At 43.4% G+C, this 23,720-nt stretch overlaps 1 protein-coding gene across 9 annotated transcripts in view; it reads right to left on the minus strand.

The window, feature by feature from the left end:
• Nucleotides 1–23,720, minus strand: part of TTC7B (tetratricopeptide repeat domain 7B) — a 238,212-nt gene that overhangs the window by 175,653 nt on the left and 38,839 nt on the right. For 8 of the 9 annotated variants that reach the window (XM_060295192.2, XM_060295185.2, XM_060295188.2 and 5 more), the window contains one exon: nt 5,280–5,410. In XM_060295192.2, the coding sequence (XP_060151175.1) occupies nt 5,280–5,410 (131 nt within the window). Of the gene's footprint in view, nt 1–5,279; nt 5,411–23,720 lie in introns of those variants that run through there. The other variant, XM_060295191.1, reaches the window with a different exon arrangement.

Genomic DNA, 23,720 nt, shown 5'->3' on the forward strand with positions numbered 1-23,720 from the left:
TTAAAAACCACTGAATTGAATACTTTAAATGGGTAAATTCTATGGTATGTGAATTATATCTCAATAATGCTGTGATTTTAAAAAAAGAAAAGAAATATAGCTAGTAAGCAAATAGATGGAAAAAATTTCAACCTGACTGATAGTCAAAGAAATGCAGGCCAAAATGGCAAAGTACTGTTTTCACCTAGCAAATCAGCAAAGTAACTTAGAAACAAATGCAACCCCGTCAAGATTGTGAAGCAACCACTACTCTCCTGTATGGCCAAAGGTATAAGATGTTAGTATGACTTGTAGGAAGCAATTGGATACAATATATAGTAACGAGAATGTTAAAAATGTCCCGACTTCTGGGAATTTGCCCTTAGGAAACAAAGCAAAACAAGGGAAAAGCTACCTGAAGGAAGCTGGCACCAGAGCAGTATAAAAACAGGCTATACCCAACTATAAGTGAATTATACCATAGAGGCCATCCACTTGGTAAAATATTACATAACCATGACAACACTTTGAAGTTTTGATGTAATCTTGAGTGAAAAAATACAGATATAGGCCCCTTTAATGCTATAAAATTATGAGGGCAAAGACTGACCAAGAACATACAAAAATAAAAATAAGCTACTGTTCTTTTCTGGTTTCCAGGCTTTTCTAACTCAGCTTTAAGTGTGCTGTAGCCTCCTTTCCCAGCCAGTCAGATGGCAGCCTCAAAGTCGGACCAACATACTGGCCAGTCAGTTTCTTGACATTTCTTTAAGGAAATAGTTTATTCAGATGCACTACATTAAGCCATGACCTATAACCTGCTGCTTCAGCTTAAGTGAAAAGGCAGGGATTGGGAAGGAGAAGAGAAGGGAGAATCCATCTTTTTTTCATGGTCTCATGTTTTAGACCCTAAAGCACAGCCACATGGACCTCCAGAGTCACACCCTGCCTTCCGTGTCAGTAGCCCTGAGTACTTTTCTTAGGACATCTTGTTTGAGTTCAAGACACACAGTAACCTTAATCTAATCCAGTTGTGAATCCAACGTCTCAGCTGTGTCACTGCAAGTTCTTCCTGTGGGGGGGACAGAATCCACTCAAGGACTGACCACGATGACCAGTGAACGGCTCCTGATGAACAGATGAAGTCTAGGCTGGGCCCTGCAACATTTGGGCACCAGCTGTTTCTTAACACTTCAACGCTGAAACAGCCCATAAAAAAAACTATGGGTGTCCCGTAATTTAGCATTAACTTCTTTTCTAAAATAGGGTGTAAAGAAATGAACTGTCAGCAGAAGGTAAGGTTCCACCCTGGCGTGGCTTCTGCTCAAGAAAGCCATACCCAGCTGGCTGGCTGATGCATGCAAAGGACAGAGACAGGATGATTTCATTTGCCAAAAGCAGGGCTCATATTATGATATTCGAGGGTGAAGTCATCTTTATTCCTATCATTGCACCTTTAGAAGCTTCTTGTGGGGCAGATAACTTTATTTACTGTTGGTATAATGCCACCATCCAAAGATAAACTAATCAAGGTCAACCTATGTCATGTCCATCTATTCTAATTTGGTTTGCTTGATTAAATTATTCTCTATGCATAATTTTGGAGGGATTTCTCATTCCCCTTCAGAGAACAAACTATCAGAGAAAATTATTAGCAGATGTCTCTGTGACCCTAATGTAACAAGGACAACACTAAACAAATATTCAATGCACACGGCTTTCAGGTATTCAAATTTCCTTTGGCCCTGCCTCCCTGTTCGGAACAAGGAGGGAGAACAGTACATGGAAAGCTCCTATCATACTGGGTGGAGAACACTGGTGGCTCACTGGTTTTCTTCCCCAGACAAGTCAGGCAGTATTAATCCCGCCATGAAAATGGAAAGCTGAAGCACACAGATATAAACGATTGGACCAAGGTCAAACAGCCGGGGTGAACAGAGATTCAGAACCCGGATATGATATGGGGACTCTAGGCAAGATGGTGTTCCATTAGCTTCCAGGCAAGAAATGGAAAACCAAATTCTCCTGAAAAAATTACTCCATAAATATCTCTTTAAAATTATTTAACACTTTTAATAAAACAGCATGTCTAAAATACTCCATATTTTCATCTAAATATCTGAAATCTTCGAAGGTGAGGAAAGATTCCACCGCCAGGTGACACAGGAACAGATAATGACAATAAAACGAACATTTAATGTGTGCTAAACATGTACTGGGAACAACATGAGTTGACCCAATTTATGCTCACATCAGCCTTACAGCAATTATTATTGCTATTTTACAGCTGAGGTTCGGAGGCACAGAGAGGTTGAGTAACTTGCCTGATGTTCCACAGCTAAGAGGTGGCAAGGCCAGGATCCCAACGCCGGCGTCACTTAACCCCTGGGCCCTGCTGCCTCTCCCAACTTAACTTAGCCGCCTGGAGGGGAAGCCAAGGTCAGCCCCCTTTCTGAAGAGCCCCCGCCCTTCAGGAAACAAACAACACTAACGTTGCTAAACATACCCACTCTTAGAGAAACTAGAAGAGGAATGCGGCTGCAGCAGAAACAAATCGATGGTTCCAGATTATGAAAAAACATTTTCCACAATACTCCAAACTGTGCTCAAAAGTTCTCCTCAAATTTCATCCTTGCTAGTGAATGACATTAAGAGGCAACACATAAATAAAATGCCAAAAGGTCCCGGCAAACAGAAGTTTCTTCGCTTTAGAATGGCTGGGAAATGAGGGGAAAAACCACTGAAAGACTGTCTTTGCCCAGCAGAACAAACACAGGAACAGTGTGTGGGGTTTTCTACTTAAAGGGCTACCTACCCAGAAAAGCAAAGCACTATTTACCTAAGCTTGCCCCAGTCTTTTGCTTCCTTCAGATTTTATTTTCCTAACATTTGTTTTCAATTTAGCATAATTCTTAAAAGTCACTTAAGTTAAAGGAAGAAAAAAAAGGCCAAACAGGTATCTTCCTCTGCATGGCATCATTGTCTTGCCTCATAAAAACCCCTGAACTTCCACCAAGCCCAGTGGTCACTTAAGGAAGGTCATTTTTCCCCTAGACTTCTAATTAGTCACAGATAATTTATTGAGCATCTACTACAGTCAAAACAGATGTTTCATTCATTCAATCTCTCTCATTGCTAATATCCCAGCTTCCTGGATCTGGGGAGACCCAAAGTGGTTTCCCATGAAGGAAAACTCAGACTGGAAAATCAGAGCCAGAAATGTGAAAGTCATCTAATATATACCCTGAAATTGAACCATACACTGAGTGAGGCTGCTTCCCCACACTACTAAGAGCTATGGCTTGCTTGGTCAAATACTTATTGAGCACTTTCTACATATAAGGGTGTAAGAAACTATGGGGTTCCACATTTATTGGCAGTGGCCTGGGATAATGAAGTAAGTGATGCTGAACTAGGTGTCAGAAGAGCTGAGTTCTAATCTTAGCTTTGGCCCTAACTTCCTGTGTGTCCTTGGGGGTCTCCCTTTCTGGGCCTCCATTTTTTTCTCAAAATCTAACATCCTATGATCACTGTTTCCTCAAAACCACGAAAAATATTTATTTTAAATCCTACGATTATGAGAGTCTCCTTTCTGGTCTGGCTAAAGAAACCAGTGGTGAATAGGTGGTTATAAAGGAACACAACAGGAAGTACATCTAGATCTGCCAATTCCCACATCATTAAAGACACACATAACACATGAACCTCCTTTCTCCCAGCCAGGAGAAGGCAGCCCCAGCGTGACAACAGAGAGTAAAATGCAAAATAAGGTCCTCTAAGTGGCAAGGACTGTGGGGTCCACAAGAACAGCTTAGCTGGCATAAGCAGACTTCTCAGCTGCCCAGCACTGGCCATCAGGGAGGTAGACAAAGAAAATCATGCAGATTTTAAAATCAAGCTGCATGATCATTTCTCTAAAGATCGTACCATCAGTTCTGAATAACAAATAATTCCTTTCTCATAGAACAACATTTTGGCAAGACAGCCAAATATATTCCTGAATTCCTGGATATCGCGAACCATGATGTATAAACCATTCTGGTATGGGCCAGGCCAGACACCACTCCCATCATCCTCTCCCCCTCTTCTCTGTGGCTCTCACCCTACTCTCCCTGCTCTTGAAAGGTAATTCTGATCCTTGCCACCCACATCAACACACTACAAAAAGATTTCTATGAAAGAAACTACTTCCAGTCTGTACACTTATAAAATAACAAAAACTATCAAGACTTTGGTAGTCCCTCTCTATTCTAATCCTTAAGGAAACAGAGAACCCATAAGTTGATGGGAAACAAGATTCTGACCATTTTCAAAAAGTCTCACAGAACTTCTACTCATTTTAAACAATCTCACAGGATGCACCTCTGGGTCCGAAAGGGGAAATATCAGGATCCAGCCTTGGTTAGAACACCAGGAAGCTCTGCAAGGGGCGGACTTGACTAGGAGCTATTGTTTTTAGTAAAAATAAGTGTCAATTACCAAGAATCCAATTCGTTTCTGAATCTGGGCTAAATGCCTTTATTTAAACGACCTTTTACAATGGCCACAAGAACTCCATGAAGTAAGAACCATTATTATGCTCCTTTTACAGACAGGAAAATTAACGATGAGAAGTGAAGGAGGTAACTTAGTGAAGAGCAGAGCCAAAGACAGCGATCCTTCTGAACAGACAAATTGCCCAAGCTCCCCAGCCTCATCCAGCCTTCAACGTCCTCTGTCTGAGGGCGTGAGCTCAGGGTGCCTTGCTCACTCGTTCTCTCCTCAGATGGCCCTCTGATCAGCTTCTGGTTTCATTCCCCACAGCAGAGGCAAACCACTGACTGCTGGGAGAAAACCCAGATGGTCTCAAGGAACACAGCCTGCTCCAAGCAGGTTGGTTGAGAGTCCCCAGCAGCCCTTTGGCATGACCATTGAGGTAAAGCCTCCCAAACTCCAGATGTACCCTATGTGGGTACAGAATCCACACAAGTACAAAGGAAGCTCAACCTGTTTTGCCCATGAGAACAGGAATGAGTAGCCAGCTTCGGGGCACTGAGGGTATAAACAGATGCATAGTGTCATTTCTGCTCAGAGGATGTTAAAATGCTTCCCAAACATTGATCCAACTATTTTCACAAGGTGCCACCTTTATTTACCACCAATTTACCACCATATTCTCCATAGCATTAAAGAACAGAAGCAAAGCTTTGCACCCAGAGACAGACAAGCTGAAGGCTTCCAGAGGCTGACCACAGTTCTGTGAGATCTGATTTGAAATTTTAAAAACTTATCAACTGAACGAACACATGGTCCTCACTTACCCTTTCTATCTCTTGGAGGTACAGGAGTGCAATGTCCCCTGCCTTCTCATAACACGTGATGACATCCTGTTCCCGATCCACAAGGAGATTACTGGTAGAAGAAGAAATAGGCAACTTCTCTAAACAAAGTCCTAAAAAAAAAATCAACATACAAAAACTGGGTAAGTTGTTTTTCATGGGGCTTAATTTTTTTTTTTTTTTTTGCGGTACGCGGGCCTCTCACCGCTGTGGCCTCTCCCGCTGCAGAGCACAGGCTCCAGACGCACAGGCTCAGCGGCCATGGCTCACGGGCCCAGCCGCTCCGCGGCACGTGGGATCTTCCCGGACCGGGGCACGAACCCGTGTCCCCTGCATCGGCAGGCAGACTCTCAACCACTGCGCCTCCAGGGAAGCCCCATGGGGCTTAATTTTTTAATATTGCTCTAGAGGGCCAGATAATATTAGAGAAGCAGATACTCTGCCCTCTCTCTTTAAGGACAAAAGGGAACAGCAAAATGGAGTACCAAAAAGAATATCCATAAGTTTCAGATGAAGGAGGCCCCTATATATACAGAAAGCACCATTTGACTTTGATATCCAGGTTGAGAATTTGATCGGGTACTTCACCATGATTCCATTCAGATCTAACAGAGCTTCTCATTCAAGTATGTCTCAAGGTCCTTAAAGAATTTTTTAAAGTAAGTACAGGTAGGCTCACAGCACAATACTAGGTACAGAGTATCTTCTGTCCCATGATGTACACTTAACCGATTGAACACAAAACATTTCCAAATGCTCTCAGGAGCCTCAGTTACCAGGAAACTCTTCCAACTCTCAGCCCTAGAGTTCTGTAGTGATGACAACACCCCAAGCCACCTCTCAGTTCCAGGCCAAGAAAACACCCAGAACATTGCTGTGTGGGCACATCTTGGGAGATGGAGGGGTTACTCTTTGCCAAGAGAGAGTTCAGGGCTGGGACGGGATATGAAAGCATGAAAGACTGAGAAACAACAATGCTGAGAGGAGCAGCTGTTGTGTAAACCGAGCACCAACCTCAGCCCCTGCTCTGGGCAACCAGGCTGGGGCACGTCGGGCTCCAGGTCCCCGCCTGCAATTGGAGGCAGAGAGGGAGCCCCGCGGGGAGGGTTTCTGCTGTGTCAAGTGCCCTGGGGTACCGGGAAACACACACTGCACACGTTCACTCCACGCACGAGGGTGCGAGAAGCTTCAATGCGGACACAGTCCGGCTCTGCAGCTGCAAGGGGCCAGAGAGGTCCCTGGGAAAGCCACTCATTTTATAGACGAAGAAGCTGAGAGCCATCATGGTAAAGTAAGCGACTTGCCCAAAACCTGACAGGCAGTTAACAGCACAGCAGGAATGAGAACCCAGGTCTGGGGCCTCCCAAGCAACACCTGTCAAGTGAGCTGCTGGCTTTCAGAGCAGACACCACCGCAGAGGGGACCAAACACACCAAACGCCAGCAAGTGACCCAGAGCCTCCCATGCATCACTCTGAGAAGGGCCTCCTCCAAGGTGCTCTTATCAAACTGTGACAGTCCCTCTAGGCTGTAGAAGGTGATAGGAGGTGGTCGTACTGCATGGGAAGGAGAAACCACTTCCATCCACAGGGAGCCCACAGCTGAGGACAGTGTGCCGGGGAGCTCAGAGGTGACCACGTTGTCACAGAAGGTGCGGATCGGCCAAAGATTTTGTTACTGTTTAACAGCTATACTGAGGTTGCGCTTTTTTAATGTTTCATCATGATTTCTTTTGTTTTTATTGACTCTTACTTTTTATTAACTAAAGTCCATCGTTTACATTAGGGTTCACTCTTACGGTTGTGAAGTTCTATGAGTTTTAACAAATGCATGGTGTCATGTATCCACCATCACAGCATCGTACAGAATTGACTCACTGCCCGAAAATTGTGCTCTATCCCTCTAGCCCTCCTCCTGAACCCGTGGCAACCACTAATCTTTTTACTGTCTCTACAGTTTTGCTTTGTCCAGAATATCATATAATTGCAATCATCCAGTAGGTAGCCTTTTCAGATTGGCTTCGTTCACGTAGAAATATGCTTTTAAGCTCCCTTCATGTCTTTTTGTAGGCAGATAGCTAACTTCCTTTTGTCGTTAAATAACATTCCATTTATTCATTATTTAAAGGCACCACGGTTGCTTACAAGTTTTGGCAATTATGAAGAAAGCTACTATAAACATTCACGTGCAGGTTTTTGTGTGGACATAGACTTCAACTCAATTGGGTAAATACAAAGAAGGGGAACTGGTGGATTGTATGGTGAGAATGTGTTTGTAAGAAATAGCTAAATAAATATATTTAATTTACAGATAGCTTTGTAAGAATAAATATTATTGGGTTGGCCAAAAATTTTGTTTGGGTTTTTCTATCAGATCTTATTTTTAGCTTTATAAGGAACTACTAAACTGTCTTCCAAAGTGGCTGTACTATTTTGCATTCCCGCCAGCAATGAATGAGAGTTCCTACTATTCAGCATCCTTGTCAACACTTGGTGTTATCAGTTTTTTGAATTTTAGTCATTCTAGTATGTATAGGGGTGTCTCACTGTTGTTTTAACTTGCAGTTCCCTAATGGCATATGATATTGATCTTTTCTTACGCTTATTTGCCATCTGTATACCTTCTTTGGTGAAACGTCTGGTCAGATCTTTTGCCCTTTTTTCGATTCAGTTGTTTGTTTTCTTACTGTTGACTTTTGAGTTCTTTGTATATTTTGGATACGTGTCCTTTATCAGATATCTATTCTGTAAATATTTTCTCGCAGTCTGTGACTTTTCATTCTCTTAACAGTGTCTTTCACAGAACAGAAGTTGTTAGTTTTAATAAAGTCCAACCTATCAATTTTTTATTTCAAGGATTGTGCTTTTGGTGTGGTCTCTAAAACGCCACTGCTAAATCCAAGGTCACCTAGGTTTTCTCCTATGGTATCTTCCAGAAGTTTTATAGTTTGGCATTTTACATTTAGGTCTACAATCCATTTTGAGTTGATATTTGTGAAAGGTATAAGGTTTTTGTCTATATATATATATATATATATATATATATATATATATATATATACACATATATATATATATGTGGCATGTGTATGTTCGTTTGTTCCAGCACTATTTGTTGAAGAGACTACCTTTCCCCATTGAATTGCCTTTGCTCCTTTGTCAAAAATCAGTTGATTATAGTCGAGTAGGTCTATTTCTGGGCTCTCTATTCTGTTCCACTGATTTTTTTGGTCTATTCTTTCACCAATATTATGTGTCTGGATTACCAGTATACAGTATATCATTTTTTAAAAATAGCTCTACTGAGAGATAATTTACATGCTATAAAATTCACTCATTTTAAGTAAAATTCAACATTTTTTAAATAAACTCATAGAGTTGTACAACCATCAACACAATCCAGTTTAAGAACATTTCCATCATCCCCAAATGATCAAATGATTGATTGCCCAAATCAATCTCTATTCTCAGCCCCAGCCTCAGGCAACTGTTAATCTGCTTTCTGTCTCTGTAGATTTACCTTTTCTGGACACTTCATAAAAACAGAATCATATAATATCTGGTCTTTTGTGTCTAACTTCTTTCACTTAGCATAATGTTTTCAATGTTCCTCCAAGTTACAGCAATACTCCATTTCTTTCTACTGCTGTATGGATATAGTGCATTTTATCTGTCCATTTGCCAGTAATGGGCATTTGGGTTGCTTCCTTTTTGGCTATTATGAATAATGCTGCTATGAACATTCAGGTATAATTTTCTTGTGTGAACATATATTTTTAATTCTCTTGGGTAAATACCTAAAAGTGGAATTGTTGGGTCAGATAACAAATTCACTTTTAACTGTTTAAAAAACACTTGTTTTCCAAAGTGGCTATACCATTTTACATTCCCACCAGCAACTTATGAGGATTCCAGCTTTCTCCACATTCCTGTCAATACTTGTTCTTGTCTGACTGTTTTGTTATAGCCATCTAAGTAGGTGTGAAGTGGTATCTCATTGTGGTTTTGATTTGCATTTCCATAATGACTAATGATACTGACTTTTCATGTGCTTATTTGTTATCCGTACATCTTCTTTGGTGAAATGTCTATTAAAATCAGTATTGAGTTTTCTGACCTATGCACAGAGTATGTCTCTTCATTTATGTAGGTCTTCTTTACATCTCTGAGCAATGGTTTGTAGCTTTCAGTGTGCATGCCTTGCAAACCTTTTGTTAGATTTAAGTATTTCATATTTATTATGCTGTTGTAAGTGGTATTGTTTTAATTTTCATTTCCTTTTGTTCATTGCTAACATATAGAAATACAATAGATTTTTGAATAGTGATCTTATATTCTGTACCCTTGCTAAATTCACTTATTAGTTCTACACAATCATGTTGTTTGCAAATAAAGACAGTTTTACTTCCCCCTTTCCAATCTGGATGCCTTTATTTCTATTTATTGCCTTATTGCCTTATTGCACTGTCAAGAACCTCCAGTACAACACTGAATAGAAATGGTGAGAGCAGACATCCTTATCTTATTACTGACCTAAGGGAGAAAGCACTTAGTCTTTCACATGAAGTTTGATGTTAACTATCAGTTTTTCATAGATGCCCTTTATTAGGTTGAGGAAGATCCCTTCTACACCAATTTTGCTAAGAGTTTATATCAAAAATGGATGTTGGATTTCCTCAAATCCTTTTTCTGTGTCTATGGGTTGTTCTCTTTTATTTAATCTGGTGAATTAAATCGACTGATTTTCAAATATTAAATCAAACTTCCGTTCCTGAGATAAACCCTATTGACCATGATGTATTAGCCTTTTTTTATATTTTTAGATTTGATTTGTTAAATTTCTGCTTGGAATTTTTTCATCTATGTTCATGAGGAATATTTGTCTACAGATTCCTTGTAATGTCTCTGTCTGATTTTGGGATTAGGGTAAGTCTTAACCTCATAAAATGACTTGAGAAGTATTCTCCTCCCTTCAATTTCCTGGAAGAGTTCGTGTAGAATTACTATTTTGTTCTTAAATGTTTGGTAGAATTTACCAGTAAAGCCATCTGGACCTGGAGTTTTCTGTGTGGAAGCTTTTTAACTATAAATTCCATTTCTTTGATATACGGTTGTTCAGATAATCTCTTTGTTCTTAAGTGAGCTTTGGTAGTTTACATCTTTTAAGTAGTTTGTCCATTTCTTCTGAGTTGTCAAATGTATTGGTACAGTGTTGTTTATAATGCTCCCTGATCCTTTTAGTATCTGTAGAATCTCTAATGGTGACATCTCTCTCATTCCTGATGTCGGCACAGTTTGTGTCCTCTATTTTCATCCTGGACAGTCTAACGGTTTATCAGTTGAACAGTTGAAATTCTCATTGAGATCTTTTGATTTCATTGACTTTGGTTTCACTGATTTTTCTCTATTATTTTCCTGTTTTCTACTTCATTTATTTCTGTTCTGATCTTTATTATTGCCTTTCCTCTGCATACACTGGACTTAATTTATTCTTCTTTTTCCAGTTTCTTAGGGTGGAAGCCAAAGTATACATCTGAGACCTTTTTCCTTTTCTAATATATGCACTTTGTGTGATGAATTTCTCACCAAGTAGTTTTAGCAGTATCATACAAATTTTGATATGTTATGTTTTTATTTTTATTCAGTTCACAATACTTTCTAATTTAACTTTTGATTTCATCTTTAAAATTGTGTTATTTAGTTTCCAAACACTCATGGATTGTCCAAAGATCTTTCTGTTATTGATTTCTAAATTAATTCCATTATGGTCTATGCAGTAAAGACTAAACAGGCTTGAGATGTTCAAACTCTGCACATTCCAAAGAAAGGACTGGCCTTTGATCAGCTGGGAGAAAAGCTCTAAGCCCTTGGAATATCCTACCGGATAAGAGTGTCTTTGTACATCTGGGGCCTCAGGCCATGCCATTTAGTTATACTTAGAATGTGATTTACAGTGTAGGTCTTAGGCCACACTATACCACTTTGACCTCTAGGGAGACTAGAGACCAAATAATTAAGTTCTATGCCTTCTTGACTGACCCCCAATACAAACCGTGGACATGATGGCCTGAGCGAGTTTCCCTGGCCGGCAGTACACCATTACTGCTGTCCCACATCGTTGCTGGGAGAACTAAGTGCTGTCCATATCACCCCACTGTGAGAAGATGACTTAAATCTTGTGGTCCCTTCTGGACTCTGCCTTATGTGCCTTTACTAATTTTAACCTGTAGTTTTTTGTTGTAATAAACTGTAACCATGAGTATGATAGCTTTTCTGAGTTCTGTGAGTCTTTCTAGTGAACCACTGACCTGAGGGTGGTCTTGGGGATCTCTGACAGAAGTCAGAGAACATATTTGAACCCTTCTAATTTTGTCGAAATTTGTTTCTGGCCCGGAATATGGTCAATCTTGGTAAGAATCTTGAAAAGAATGTGTATTCTGTTGTTGGGTGGAGTGACATATAAATGCCAACTAGGTAAAATTAGTAGATTGTGTTGTTGCAACGTTTCTGTATCCTTACTGATCATCTGTTGACTTGTTCTATCATTTATTGAAACAGGGTATGGAAGTCTCCGAGGACTGCTGTCAGTGGTTGCTTGAAGGTTTAACTTATCACAGTCTACGTCAAATGATATTATACTAATTCACATACAGCATAACACCTTTACTATTACATACTTCCATTTCTCTCTTTCCAGTCCGTATCTTCGTATTATATACATTATACTTTTACACAGATTATAAATCCAATGCTACATGATGATTATTTTTATTGAAATGGTGGATTATGTTTTAAAGACATTTTAATAAGGAGGAAAAACTGATATAGGCTCTAATATAGTTATGATTTCCAGTGCGCTTTGCTCCTTTGTGCAGATTCGTATTTCCTTCTACCTAAAGGGATTCCTTTAATATTTATTACAGTGTAGTTCAGCTGATGATGAGGGCTTTCAGTTACTGTCTGTCTGAAAAAGGCTTTATTCCACCTTCATGTTTGAGAACATTTTCATTTTCATTCACTTGACAGGTTGCTTCCCCCGCCCATGCCCTCCACCCTCCTAGAACTAAAGATGTTCCTCTATGTATTCTCACTTGCATGTTTTTTTACAACAAATCTGCTGTCACCTTATGTTTATTCGTCTGCATGTAATGTGTCTTTCCTTTGGCTATTTTAAAGATTTTCTCTTTATTACTGGTCATGAGCAGTTTGGATTATGAAGTGCTTTGGTTTCGTTTTCTTCACGTTTCTTGTGCTTGGGCCTCACTGAACTTTCTGGATCTGAGGATTTATAGTTTTCATAGTATCTGAAAAACATTCAGCCATTATTTCTTCAGAATATTTTTTTTTACCCTTCCCCTTACTTAGGGGACTCCAATTACACACATATTAGGCCACTTGAAGTTATCCCACAACTCACTTATGTTCTTTGCACTTTTTTTAAAAGTTTTCACTGTTTCATTCTAGATGGTGTCTATTGCTATGTCTTCAAGTTCACTAATCTTTTCTTCAATGTCTAATCTGCCATTAATCACATTCAGTGTATGTTTCATCTTAGACATTGTAGTTTTCATCTCTAGAAATTAGATTCAGTTCTAGTTTTAACTTCCATGTCTCTACTAAACTTTTTGAACATGAAGAATAGATATAATAACTGCTTTAATGTCCCCCCAGTCCTAAGTGCTCAATATTCACTCCCTTTCCTTTAGAGCCAAAGTTGTTTATATGGTTGCAAAAAAAAACTATTAAGCACCCTCTCTCCAGTGTGAACTCTGTTTCAACCTCTTAAAATTTTCTCTGAAGGAGAATACAAGATAAACTGAACAAATTCACCATTTGGTAGAACAGCTCTGGAACTACTCAAAAGCAAGCACTTGATTGGGGCTTCCTAAATGTGCTTTAAGTGCTCATTTGTACAAAATTAAAATCTCCAGAAAACAACAAAAAGAGATAAATTGTTTCATAATCTGCCTTCTGCTTGTATGAGAAGCAGCCAAATACTGTGCAAGTTGGTATCAGGGACTTAATATAAAGGAAACAAATTCTCCAGAGTATGTCAAAGGGCCAGGAAAAAATGGGTCTAGTCTTTGGCACTTGATACTACTGCAGGCTGGACTCTGACCCCTAATGCTCATGAAGATGACCAAGGCCCTCAGGGACCTGACAAGCCCACTGAGTCAAAGAAAAGGCAAATCCAGTTCAACACAGTTTGACTATCATCTGTACTGTACATTCTGAAATAGCTGAAATCCACTTATCTAGGGCTGCAATCCATGGCCATGCATAGTTGGTAAGAATATTCAAAGCAGCTACACAACTTAATCCTCCACCATGAGGACAGACTGGTGTTTTCTGTGGATTCGTGTTCTGATTAGGTAACTATGTGGACACCTAAGCTCTTGGCTGGCAAATGGGTCTTTGGCAAGGAGTCCATTCTCGGGTAGGAGGCCCTTAAGGGTAAATACTGTTCCTTTCCTTCTCCCAAATGCTGTGACGTTCATTCCACGTGCCACCACGCACATCTCAGAGCAACAGCGGAGTCTTGATTTACCACAGTGAATTTGTGGCTATGCAGCTCAGTTCCAGAACATGCAGTTCTCTGTCAAAAGCTGCTTACAGGACCTCTGGACTAGACTGTCAATTTTCAAGTGTCTGGGATCAGATCGACACTATCTGAGAAGCAGAGTTCTGAGGTCACAGTCCAAATTGGCCCTCATTAAAATGTCAGATAATGCCTTGTCAGTTTGGAAGGCTATCATCAATAATGTTTTTGGTTACTTTTTTTCCAGAGAAATGCATGACAAAAATAAAAATCAGACTTGAAAAACAGCTGGTGTGGGAGCGATGCCTAATAAACATCTCAATAAGATCTGCATCTCCAAAATCAAAGCCGTGCACAAAAGAGCAGACGCTAAGTGCTCCATGACCAATCATCAAGGCCAACTTTAAAGCATGGGTGGAAAAAGTGGCTGACTACATGCTGTGATTTAAAGAATGCTGAGTAGCCACTGGACCCAAAATGTATCTCCCTTCCCATGGGAAATTCCCACAGATGGACTCACTTCTGATTCTGAAAGGTCCTTTCTATGAAGGGCAACATATTTTAACTAAACTCATGATAATAAAGTCATTTAGGTCATACTTGACTGCTTCGAAGCTCTTCCATGCGCATTAGCCTGTTCGGGCCTGTTTAATGGGTACTATCCTCCTCCCAAACTTGTGGGAAAAGAAACAGGAGGTCTGCACAAGGGCCAGAACTGAGATTACAAGGGAGCCCCTGAGCTGGGACAAGTGTATCCTGCCCCAGGTGATGGATGGTCTAAGAGTCTGAGGCAGGGTGGACTGCTGGAAGCAAAGGTGCAGTGCAGCCGTCAGGGACCAGTGGAACATCACGGTTGGGAGGGGACACCAGTCAATGAGGGGCAGCTGAGGACCCTGGACACTTAAAAGTTCAAATGCGTTCAGCCCCCGAATCGCTCTGTTGAGGCGCATCTTACAGATGCAACATAATATGGCAACCCGGACTCTCCGTCCCTTGTTTCCTTCCACACCAAGGTTTCGTCACCTCTGAAAGGGAGCTCCATTTTCTTTCCTCAAGGGCTGGAGGTTTGGCTGAGCAAGTGGAGAGCTACACGTCTCACTGCCAGAAAGATAAATAAATAAATCCAGTGATCACTGAGGGGTTAACATCCCCACATTCTTTCAGGATTGTCTAAACTTGAGATTCCTCAGCTAGGAGCCTGATCTGGGCGCGTAAGGCTGCACAGTTTCCGTAATAGTAAAGGTTCGTTTGTCAAGGCCCTACTCAGCATGCAGCACTGTGCCTGGGGTTTGACATGCACCACTTAAAATCCCCACAGCCACCCTGGCGAGGAAGGTGTTAACAGAACCTTATACATAAGATTGAACTTAGGGTCCCACAGCTAGTAAAGGGTAAAGCCAAGTTTCGACCCCTGGTCTATCCAACTACAAAACTCTGCTCATAATATCCTGTCTCAGGGAGCTGCTGACAGCATATTCGGTATCTGATAAGAGCAGTGACCATAAAAATGAGTTTCAAATGGTAAAGGCATAGAAATCGGAGTCCAGAGCTTAGGGCAGTGGTTTCCTCTCCCACCAGGAGCTGCATCACCCTAGGCAAGTCCCGGGATCACCGGCCTCTTCTCCTCATCTGAGCCATGAGGGCTGAACTACTGGGACACCATCTTGACCTGGATGACTGTGCAGGACTACAAGCCAAAGCAAATATTTGGATTTTTTTAAGTCGCCTTAAAATGAACAGGGAATTAATTTCTCATGAAGTTAAGCAACACAATAAAAGGCAACACAATAAAATATAATTATAGGAACTATGTACTAAAACATTAGGCATTGTTTCATCATTTATCTTAACTGCATCTCTGAAGCCAGGCCCAGGCCAGGTACACTCTGATGCCTTGCTGTAACATGACCCACAGGGCAGTTTATAACTGGAAGTACCAGAAGAACCTCATTACGATACCATGTCTCTGTGGCAAGGACTTCAAAGGCAGTAAGACAGATTCCAGGGATCTCAGTTTCCAAGGCTGAAAAGTAACTGGGGAAAAGAGATTCAAGAGTCTCAAAGCAAAGTCCTGGTACAGGCAGCCCCAGATTGCTAGTCCTGTGTTCTCACCTGTAGAACAGCCGGGCTCCCAGAGGTGTCAGATGTACTCAACTCAGTGCAAGACAAGCCTCGACACAGGGTGTAGAGAGGGGATGCTAATGGAAACCACCCAATGCGGGGGGTGGGTGGCCTAGACCTCCTGTGAAGACCCCGTCAATCCAGAGCTTCTCTGCTTTTAGTGGTCTCTGGGCTGGGAGGCACAGTTGGCCCCTTCTGGATGCTTTCAGAAGTTGCTGTCTTCCTTCCAGAGTCAGCATATTCTTCTTAGGAAGTGTGCACGTATACATACATGCACGCACACGCACGCACGCGCGTGCGCACACACACACACACACACACACACACACACACTGCTTATAAAAGGAGATGCCAGGCCTTGAATCAGACATTCACCTGCTACAGCAGACGATCTTTCAGTGTCCCTGCCAGCTCTATAATTCTGTGAGCAAATGAGATGCTAATTCAACCTGAAATGCTCACTAAATAAAGAGTTTATAATTTGAATTAATGTTCTTAAAGTCTCTACTTAGTAACCATATACTAGTAATAACAACATGCAACAAGTGCTAGCTACATGCCAGACACCTGAGAGTTTAAAATAATTTTTCTAACCTTCACAGGAATGAGGGAGAATTCACTATCATCCTCATTTCAGAGATGAGGGAACTGGAGCTCTGAGCTGTTAAGTAAATCACCCGAGATTACACAACTAGTAAGTGGCAGACCCTCTGCCGTCTGAATTCTTGCTCTCAGCCTCTCACATCTCGGATTTATCTGTCTTTAACGTGTAAAGCGGTACTGCATAGTGGCTAAGAGTGTGGGCTTTGGAGCCAGACTCCCTGCTTCCTAATCCACAGCTGACTTCATATGTAAAATGTTATGTGCTTAAAACAGTGCCTGGCACATAGTAAGCATGCAAAACCCAGCCACTATCAGGATTATTCTCTATATCACTATTCTCGTTACATAACAGTAGGCTGGAAGGTCTCCAGGAGGAAGCATTTATTCTTTTGCTATATTCTTTTTATATATTTTTTAAATATCAGCTTTATTGACATATTATTCGTATACCATAAAATTCATCTGTTTAAAGTGTACAATTCAGTGGTTTTAGTATATTCACACAGTTGTGGAACCATCACCACTAGCTAATTCTGGGACATTTTCATCACCCCAAAAAGAAATACCTTACCCATTAGCCCTTGCCCCCCATCCCCCCTCCTCCCTGACCCTGGAAACCACTAACCCACTTTCTGTCTCTTTGGATTTGCCAATTCCGGATATTTCACATAAATGGAATCCTACAATATGTGACCTTTTGTGTCTGACTTCTTTGTCTCAGCATATTTTCAAGGTACATACTATTGTAGCATATATCAGTGCTTCATCCCTTTTTTTTAAATTGAGGGGAAATTCACATAACATAAAATTAACCATTTTAAAGTGAACAATTCAGCAACATTTACTACATTCACAATGTTGTACAACCTCCATCTCTGTCTAGTTCCAAATATTCCACTCCTTTTTATGGCTGAATAATACTCCATTGTATGGGTATAACACTTTTTACTTATCCAGTCATCAGCTGATGAACATTTGGGTTGCTTACACTTTTTGGGTATTTTGAATCATGCTGCTATGAATATTCATGCACTGGTTTCTGTACGGACAAATGCTTTCAATTCTCTTGGATATATACCTGGAATAGAATTGGTAGGTCAGGTGGTAATCCTATGTTTTGTTATATTATTTGTAATCTTTGTGCTAAAAATGACACCTATTACTACTACCAATCTGCTGGGTAAAATATTAAGAAGTGAAAATACATGGACATGGAAAATACATGAAAATACAGGAGTAGACAGCCTTGGATTCAAACCCTGCTCCTCCATTTTCTAGCTCTGTGACTTTGAGCAACTTCCTCAGTATCTCAGGGCCTCTGTTCCCTCATTAAGCAAATGAAAATAACAGCACTTGCTCTAAGCGAGTATTATGAGGTTTAGTCCAGTGCCTGGCTACAAGTGAAGTAAGTATTTGATAAATAACAACTACTATTATCAACAAGCACCTTTCCTGGGGGGAACTGCAATCCTGCTCAATTTTCTGAGGAGTATCTATAAAATACAGAAAAGCATCGAGAAGACAGTAACAATCATCTATGTCCCCACCCCTCAGAATCAAGCATAGTTAACATCTTAGCACAGACCCTCAGCCTTGCTAATACATGATACCATGTAAACTTTGGTCTTGGTTCTAGTTTCTTTCCTAAGAAGAGTGGACTCATCACCCTTAGGGGATCCCTAAGGTACCAAGTGTAGCCCTGACTACAGCAAGGAATGAGAGTGGCCAGTGAACAGACGTGCCTTCCCTTTCTCCATTCCACAAATTCTCACTAAGCACCACGGCTGGGCTTCACGGAGCAGGACATGTTCTTCTCCCTTGAGAAGGCCTACCCCTAGTGGAATGGAGGAGAAAGACATTTCCAAAACAGTGTGAAGAGTACAGTGATTGAGACAGACATGGTATCACAGAAGAACTAAGTACAAGCACCTCAGTGGACCTTCACCTAAGGCCCCAAACTTTCTTTGGGCTCTGTCTCTGCTTGTTTCCCAAAAAAGAACCAATGAAGAGTCTATCAACACAACCAACGTTAAATATGAATATGGGTCAGCAGCAATAAAAGGGCTCTTACTCTCCTTACACTATCTAAATATAAACAGGAGGCTCTGACTAGCAACCTGAGATGAGTGGCTACATGCAACGCAGCATCTAGCTTCCCACCATCCGCAGAACCGTTAAATCTAGATGGGAAGAGGCCTAAGAGAGTGCCGCGCCCGAGATAAACAGCTCCGGAAGGCTTACACAGCAGATCCCCAGCAGGCCACGGCATCACAGCTCCTGGCCTTCTCACACCCGTACTCCCACATTTTCTGGGTTTTGCACATGGGCAAAAGCACTCGGCAAGGACCCCCCGGGCCCCACCTCTGCCACCCCATACCCTCCTCTCATGGATAGCTGTCTATCAAACTACTTCTTTTCACTGAGCCTGAAGCGATCTCAAGACTTCAAAAAGAATAAAAAGCAGCTTCTAAAGGGAAAAAAACTGGATCCCCCTATCTCCTCTCCTCTCCTTACCATGGAGATGAGGAAATTCAGGCTCAGAGGGGGTTCATAATTTGCCCCAGGTCACATAGTGGGTATTGGCGAAGACAACTCTGAGCGCTGCTGCAATGAGCTCACTACCGGGGCAGGTCTACAGAAGCTGGGACCCAGCCTCCAACAGACTGTAGAATTTTCCTGCCAGGGAGGAAGCATCCTGCATGTTACTAGTCTGTCGTTCGGCTCCAGGATACCTAGGAGGTCATGGTCATTAGCAAATATCCAATTCATAAAGGTCAGGATTAGGTTCTGTCACTTTAAGACCTGATATTAATCCACCAAGAAATACTCTAGGAAAATTCTCTTTGGATTCTCCCTACAGTCCTTATGACCAGGGACTTTTCAGTCCATGAAAAAAAAGGAGGTATATCAACTCCTGCTAACCCTCCACTACCAGAATTCATAATTGTAATTCCTTTCTCTTTTCAAGTCATCCATGCACTGACTTTAACGTACTGAACGGGGTCAGACCCTGTGGGAGTCTCTGTAAACGCGGTCACTGCAGGAAGCTGTAGAGGTTCGGCTCCCGGTCTAGTAAGAACGGGCGAGGCCTGTGTATAATTGCCTACCCAAGGCACAGCTTTCGAGAAATGACCCAGGAGTCCCTTAGGAGGCTCACTGATCCAAGGTTAATAAAGACGGCTGGCAAGTTCACACTTCTTCCCGGCTCCCTGACCTCGAGCAGAATCTTAGAATGATCCAAATTTCAGGGCCAAGGCTGCTGGGTCGGCTCCGCGCATGCTCGAACTCCTCGGCGAGGACACGGCTCCCGCGCCCCCTGGCGGCGGCAGCCGGCACTGCAGGAAGACCTCGATGGGTGCCCTGCGCTTGGAGGGTCCTCCCCACCCCACTGTGGTGTGGCCCACGACGGAACTTTTGGCATGTGACCCGCTCAGAGGCCTAGTGTGGAATTCCGGTTTTTGAACGTGGCCAGGGTACCAAAGAATCCTACTGTTTAAGTAAGAAGCCCCAGTGTTATCGACGCTGTTCAGGGAGAAGGATGTTTTTTCCAAGACCTCCTGCAAGGTCCAACCAGCTCTGGGAGCCACTCAACGCAAACCAAGGCACCTCACAGCACACCAGGGTAGACTCAGCCTCTCTCGGTGCGCCGTCGGCAACCTCTGCACCCGGGAGCGCCTGCACAAATGATACACCGGCCCCAGTCCACAAAGCAAGCATCTGACAGCAAAGGAGAAAATGAACGGGGGTCTGAAACAGAGGGTCCACCCTTTACTCCTCCTCTTAACTAGGGATGGTACCTGTGTGAGGTTTAAGGGCATTAGGGGGCAAGTGCTTAAAGAGTGTTTAGAAGGTTTTTCTTTTTAATGCTGTAATTACTATTAATAATTTAGTACTATTATTCCAGAACCTGGCCCATAGTAGGAGCTTAATAAACCTGAGTTCCTCTCCCTGTCTTGCGAGGCTGCGGTGTGTCCCTGCAGGGCAGACACAGGTCTCTGCCTCACGGGTCAAGGGACTGGGCAGGGAGGCCCAGCACAGCTTCCTGCTCTGCTGCACCAGTCCCAAGGTGACTGGGGGAGAGTGCAGAGCGGCTCTGACACCCTCCCTCTCCCCAGAACAGTCTGTGCTCTGCTCCCGCCCCCAGAGAGCTCTGAGCTTTCCAAATAAGGATGCTTTTTTCATTCCCAAAGCATCAGGAACATTTGGGGGAAGAAAATGAACACCAGACATGGTTTGGAAATGATGGAAGCCAAGTGATGGGTGGTGGCAGAACAAGCACTGTGCTAGGACTCAGAAGTCCTGGTTTTAAAGTATTAAATGGGAGCCTGGACTACTCCCCTTTTATAACCTGGCCCGCGTTGTATGGGTCTAGGCCTCAGGGACCTAGAAAAAAGGCCCCAAGTCCAAAGAGGGAAAAATACAGCCACTAGCACACAATGCAGGGGAGAAAACTGCATTAAGGAGGCCCAAAGAGCCCCTGGATTTCAAAGAACTGAGCCATGAGAGATGGGCTCGTCAGAGCCAAACAGCCTGAAAGACAGTCCACAAGTTGGGATGATCTACCTGAAGGTGAGTGTGGGTAGAAGAAGAATTAGAGACAAGATTGTTTGTTTTATATCGGGCCCAAACCAAAATCTATTTTCATCTAAAATGGAGAGCATTTCAGAATACACTAAAAACCCTGCACTTTTGCTTAAGCAGCTTGTGTTACTCGGGTAGAGTTTATCGTCGATAGTGTGGCCCTGGATGCCAGGGGAGAATGTTTAAAGAACCATCCCATCACAAGTACCCCTGTGTGGCAGGCACTGTCCCAGGTGCCAATGCCGGGATCCGCAGCCGGATCCAGCAGTTTAGATGCGGTACAGCCTCAGAGCCCGCCCCCCGGAGCAGGCACTCACATATCTGCTGATTTAATGAATTAATCAATCATACAGTCTAGTCCGAGAGAGGCAAGTGGCAGGTGCGAAATAATTAAAAACAGAATGCCCAACTGGATGGTACTAACTATAAATAGAGGTAGAATCAGAGGAAGGAGAAGTTGAAGTGGACGATGGAGCTGGAGAGGTTGTCCCCGAGGTGTCCCCGAGGGTGGACTCCTCACAGGAGAAATGAGAGACTCGCAGCTGGAGGGAGAAGACAGGCGGAGGAGGGAATAGGCCCGCCGGGCTGAGGCAAGCGGGCAGGCAGCCGGCAGGTGGCCTGGAGCAGAGTGTGGGCAGGATGGAGCAGGATGTGGGCCCAGCCCCGGCAGACCAGGACAGAGCCTCCAGGATGGGGAAAATGCACGCCCGTCCCTAGACTTTTTATGGTCAGCAGAACTCATCAGGAACCCGAGCTTCAACAACAGGGGAGAAGGTAACAATGGGGGCGCGGGCGTCTGCTCCTGACGACCTCAGTGTGGATTTTCCTGTGGTACATTAAAACCTCAGACTGGGCTTCCCTGGCGGCGCAGTGGTTGGGAGTCCGCCTGCTGATGCAGGGGACACGGGTTCGTGCCCCGGTCCGGGAAGATCCCACATGCCGTGGAGCGGCTGGGCCCGTGAGCCTGCGCGTCCGGAGCCTGTGCTCCGCAACGGGAGAGGCCACAACAATGAGGCCCGCGTACCGTAAAAAAAAAAAACAAAAACCAAAACCTCAGACTGCTTACCGCCTTCACCACATTTTAACTTCGACCTACTTAAGAATATAAAATTGCCACAAATGTGCAAATGCTCACATGTTCTGGGTCCCGTAACCCCTCTGTCACCTGCATCCCTCCTCCCTTTGTGGGCCCAGAGCCCTGGCAGGCGCTCCGCCTACAGGTAGAGCTCCCCTGTTATGTGCTGGGCCTCTTGCCTTCCCCACTCCCTGTGGTCCCCTGAGCGAGATGCAGCCGCTCCTGGGTTGTAACCAAATCTACACACAGTCAATTCCCGAATCTTGACCAACGAACCAAGAGCCTAGAGACCCTTGTGCTGAGCAGCAGCCCCAGAATTAGAATGGTTCCCTGGACAGCACCCCCTTGTGGTTGCAGCGGTCTCATCCTGCTCAACTTCAACGCAGTGTCTTCGCCCCACCCTCCTAGGGAAATTGGCTCCTCCCCCTGCAACCCTTACCTGGTTCAGCAACAGCATTGCCTGCCCAGTGAGCTAAGCTAAAAATCTCACAGTCATCTCGGTTCCTTCCTCAACCACATCAACACACATACCATCTCCACGGCCTACTGCGATCCAGGCTTTTGCAGTTATGTGTCAGGATCCAGCTAGGACAAAGGAATCACTCTAGTTCTTTCCAATAAAGGAGAGTCAGTGTATGGGATCGGCTACATAAGGGATGAAACATATGAGAAGCCAAACAGGATGGTATGGCATCCCAGGATTCTGCAAGAGCGGAAGGCCATGAACACCCCGGGGCTGGAAAGGATACAGGGAGGAGGTGGAGTTACAAGAGCTGACGAGCTGGGGCTGTTGCTTGGGAGACGGAACCCAGCAGAAGCCCCCTGGTGGGAGCCGAAGCCACAGAGGGAGGGTCTGTCTGACTACAGCTGGAACCACGGGAGAGATGCAGCCGCTGTCAAAGGTGCTGCCTAAGGCAGAGAGAGAAAAAAAAAAAAAACCCTGGCCCCTCCCTCCTCTTGCTCTCTAATTTCCTGCCAGTGTTTTCTGTTGGCGGAGCCCAGGCGCCCGGAAACAGCCTGCAGAAGTCAGGCCCCCGAAATGCAGACCCCAAAGCCAGCTCACCTCCCCAACCGGTCTCCTTCCCCATAATCTCTAATTCCTTCTAATCTATTCTCCACTCTGTGCCAGAAAGATGCTTCTTGCTCATAAACTTAATTAAGTCATTCCTCCTGCTTAAAACCTGGCAGTGGCTGACGGTTTTCTAGCAGGAAAAAACAGGACTCATCCACCAAGCTGATTGTGTCAATCAAGTGCGAATATAGGAAGTGCTGTTTCCCTTGACGACGACGTGTACTTGAGTTTACTCTGTAACATGGGGTGAGCTGCTATTCAAGGTATCGTTGTGGAAGAAAATAGAGACCATTCCTCAGTCATCCACCCTGAAAATGGCAACTGGCTAAAGACCATTCCTTTCTGAGCACGATGGTTTGCCATGATCTGAGGCTCAGGGCACCAATGAAAAGATGCCACGTAGAAGCAAGTGGAGAACAAGTAATGGCTTCAAA

The sequence above is a fragment of the Globicephala melas genome, chromosome 2, assembly GCF_963455315.2.
Source record: "Globicephala melas chromosome 2, mGloMel1.2, whole genome shotgun sequence".
Classification (NCBI taxonomy): domain Eukaryota; kingdom Metazoa; phylum Chordata; class Mammalia; order Artiodactyla; family Delphinidae; genus Globicephala; species Globicephala melas.